This window comes from Nansenia antarctica (genome assembly GCF_963989245.1).
Source record: "Nansenia antarctica genome assembly, chromosome: 17".
Classification (NCBI taxonomy): Eukaryota; Metazoa; Chordata; class Actinopteri; order Argentiniformes; family Microstomatidae; genus Nansenia; species Nansenia antarctica.
This window is the reverse complement of record NC_137687.1, coordinates 14,049,610-14,053,850: the sequence shown is the minus strand read 5'-3', so window position 1 is coordinate 14,053,850 and position 4,241 is coordinate 14,049,610. Positions and strand designations below refer to the sequence as shown.

At 43.9% G+C, this 4,241-nt stretch overlaps 1 protein-coding gene across 1 annotated transcript; it reads left to right on the top strand.

Moving 5' to 3' along the window:
* Nucleotides 1-342: 342 nt before the first annotated feature.
* On the top strand, nucleotides 343-1,350 carry LOC308172892 (melanocortin receptor 4-like; the record flags this gene model as incomplete). The annotated part of the gene is made up of 1 exon (XM_080547853.1): nucleotides 343-1,350. One exon carries the CDS (start codon nucleotides 343-345, stop codon nucleotides 1,348-1,350), a length of 1,008 nt encoding a protein of 335 aa, XP_080403979.1.
* Between the last annotated feature and the right edge of the window lie 2,891 nt (nucleotides 1,351-4,241).

The following is a 4,241-nucleotide window of genomic DNA, read 5'->3' as shown; positions in this document are numbered from 1 at the left end:
ATCATTTTTCATACACTCATTCTCATAAATGTTCCTCTTTCTTTCCTTCCCTACCATACTTCTCTCTGTTTCTCTCACACTCACTCACTCCCTCGCTCTCTCTCTCTCTTCTCTTGCTACACCAACAGATGTCTAGAGGAAAGAACTATTTGATAGGGGTTGGCAACGGAAGGTTTCATCATTGGGAGAGAGCCAGCGTTTATTTTTTTGGTGCTCAACCCTGCTGAGCTTTTCTTTACAGCATGGGATGGAGCTGAAGGTTAGTGAGCACGCAGAGAACATAGGACTCCTCAAAGCCAGATGGATTAATCCCATAAAAGGTACTGAGACGACAACAACAGGATGAATTCCACACAACACCATGGGTTGATCCAAAGCGACCTCGGCAGGAACCACAGCTCGGAGACCACCCTGCCCGTGAATAAAGACTCTGCCGAGGGAAAGGACACATCGACGGGATGCTATGAGCAGCTGCTGATCTCCACGGAGGTCTTTCTCACCCTGGGCATTGTCAGCCTGCTGGAGAACATCCTGGTCGTGGCAGCTATCGTTAAGAACAAGAACCTGCATTCTCCCATGTACTTCTTCATCTGCAGCCTCGCTGTGGCAGACATGCTGGTCAGCGTCTCGAACGCCTCCGAGACCATCGTCATAGCGCTTATCAACAGTGGCAGCCTGGCCATCCCTGGCACCCTCATCAAGAGCATGGACAACGTGTTTGACTCCCTGATCTGCAGCTCTCTGCTGGCCTCCATCTGCAGCCTGCTGGCCATCGCCGTGGACCGCTACATCACCATCTTCTACGCGCTCCGCTACCACAACATTGTGACCGTGCGGCGAGCGCTGTTGGTCATCTCCTGCATATGGACGTGCTGCACGGTGTCGGGCGTCCTCTTCATCGTCTACTCCGAGAGCACCATGGTGCTGGTCTGCCTCATCACCATGTTCTTCACCATGCTGGTCCTCATCGCCTCGCTCTACGTGCACATGTTCCTGCTGGCGCGCCTGCACATGAAACGGATCGCCGCCATGCCGGGAAACCCGCCCATCCACCAGCGGGCCAACATGAAGGGTGCCGTCACCCTGACCATCCTGCTGGGGGTGTTTGTGGTGTGCTGGGCTCCCTTCTTCCTCCACCTCATCCTCATGATCTCCTGCCCCAGGAACCCCTACTGCACCTGCTTCATGTCCCACTTCAACATGTACCTCATCCTCATCATGTGCAACTCGGTCATCGACCCCATCATCTATGCCTTTCGCAGCCAGGAGATGCGGAAGACCTTTAAGGAGATATTCTGCTGGTACAGTCTGCCAAGCCTGTGTGTGTGTGAGCTGCTGGGGAAGTACTGAGCAGCTGTTCACCTGACAGGGCCACATCTGCTGGAGTTTGATAGTTTGGTAACTCGGCTCCCACAGATGAAATATTGTAAATGAGGACTTTGATGTTGCCTGCTTGCAATCAGTGAGAACGGATTTGTCCTTTGTTGGCCTCATGCTCCAGAACTTTGTCTGTACATGATGTAATGGTATGGCTCTAGCCTCTGGCTACGTGGGTCCGGTTGCTGACAACGTAGATTTGCACATCCTGTAAACACCTTGTTATACACACTTCATTTGCACAAACAGGCATATTCTTTTTTGAAGTAATCTCATCATAATATGTAAAATATGTTTATAGGCCTATACGATGCTGAAAGTGACAGCTGCTAGTATAAAAACAACATTATTTGTGGGGAACAACATAACACTTAAATGGCACAATATGAAAGTTACAGTGGATTTGGGATCCTACAGAATATTTATACAGAATAACTGTCTTATCAAAATCTACCTCCAGGATAAGAAATAGCTGCTGGACATAGTGAATACATAAACTGTATCGGTGTACATTCTAGATGAAATGCACATTTGAAACCCTCCGACCAAAGCTGAGTATCAAAGGATTTTCCAATATGTTTTTCATTGGATTCATCAGGCAGAGAGAACACAACGGATGTGAGGCAGATCAGATCAGATCAGCTAAAGCTCCCTGTTCTAAAACAAGCACTTAAACGTGTAAACGTCTTGCATTAAAGCAGCTTTAGGACTACAGTAATGGCATATTGATGTTTTCATTATGAATATGCATTGAACAAGTGCTTTATACATTTTAGCATCTATCTGTGACTTATTATGTATGTATCTATTTTGGTATTATTTATGTATCTGAACTCCTTTAATTAATTGTCACGTTTTGTATAAGATGTTGCTTGTTCTGGCCTTAAACATGTAGCAACTGTATGTTCTGCAACAGTGTTATATAAAGATAATGTGTAAAACCTTTGTTCACTGAACTTCTTGATGATTATCTGCCTCAGTTTCATGAAATAAAAACATATTAAATTCAATATCATTATTTGTGTTTTTTCTACAGTCATCCATTTGACAAAGATTCAACAAGCAAATATTTTTCTCATAAGTCAACTGGTTCAAAAATATATTTCCTCATGTTGTGACGTTAGAATTATAAGGTTCTATCTCAATTTTTGTCAAAATTGAGTTTTTTACATAATCTGATACATTAGGTGTTTATTAATGCCTGTGTGGTGTTATTTTTTAAAATGTTGACATTTTTGAGTTAGTAATTAATAAAATACAAAGGTTCCATCTCACAAAACATAATGGAATGTGAAAACGTTGACGCTCAATATCTCTGAACTACCCTAAACGGAGATAGAACCTTATAATTCTAAACTCACTATGTGTAGATGATTTTGAACGATTTTGCAAATTAATTTAAACCAATTGTGTGAACTCAAAAGGCAACCACATTCACTTTCAAAACTGCAGAGGTGGGAAGTTTTATTTTAATCTGTGTGTGCATTTGAAAAGATAATATTTTTGAACAGTTATTTACTAATGTACTTCAGTGTTTCTGACATCAGTGCATCAGTTTAGACCTTAACCTCAGAGCAAAGTCAGTTTAGTTTGAGGCAAACATTTCTATGAATGCAGTTAACTCTTTCTGAAAAATATGCAGTGAAAGCTTCAATAAACAAAATTATAAGTGGATGTATTATCCTTTCTTACAGACCAGCAAATATATGTTTTCCTAAGAGTGAAGGCCAGGTTTTAGTACGCTGAAGAACAAGGAGACGTCACAGGCATTACACTTCATGTTTAGTTTATTCTGAAAGAATATTAGAAATGTAATAAAAAGGTGAGCTGGCTGTCCTCAGCTGGCTGTCCTCAGGTGTCTGTCCTCAGGTGTCTGTCCTCAGGCTGTCCTCAGGTGGCTGTCCTCAGGTGGCTGTCCTCATGTGGCTGTCCTCAGGTGGCTGTCCTCAGGTGTCTGTCCTCAGGCTGTCCTCAGGTGTCTGTCCTCAGGTGGCTGTCCTCGGGTGGCTGTCCTCGGGTGTCTGTCCTCAGGTGGCTGTCCTCAGGTGGCTGTCCTCAGGTGGCTGTCCTCAGGTGTCTGTCCTCAGGTGGCTGTCCTCAGGTGGCTGTCCTCAGGTGGCTGTCCTCAGGTTGTCCTCAGGTGTCTGTCCTCAGGTGGCCACTGAGTCTTTGGGTATTTGCCAAGTGAGGAAACAACTGCAGTGTGAGCCCACAAGTGAACTCTGCACCACCTCCACCAGTCATAAGGGGTAAACAATTAGACATTGATGGGTGGTATCTGTTATAGAGTAGAATACAAACAAGCAGGTGTTACATATATAAATATCCAATGTGCCACACTTGCGTTTACCAAGCAGAGCAAACAGATGAACAATGAGACTATGGAGGTTGCAACATAGTCTCCAAATGATCATTTGAGATCTCCTAACCCTCCACTCCTGGGTATAAACTAGAAAACTAGCCCTGCGGCAGAGAAATGTGGTTGAACTGAACCTGCCGTTTGGAGGACATGATCTATGAGGACATGACCACATCGCTGGAGTGCTAGGTTTCACTGGGGTCGTCTGTTAATCACAAATATGTAATCTCGTCAATGCTCTCGAGTTGTCATAATAATAACAATAATAATGCATTTTATTTATAGCCGCCTTTCAGAGCACTCATGGACACCTTACAGACCTTACACCTTACAAAACAACCTTCAGTTAAAAAAAGGTCAAATTTTGATATCTTATTTTGTGTCCCTGTTTGCCTCATCTGTATCCACTGACCATCTGAGGGAAGCCTGGTCCGCTGATCTTAATATTGAGGTGACTGACGACACTTGGAATGAGGGTTTAGCTAAAATCCAATCTTGCTCATTA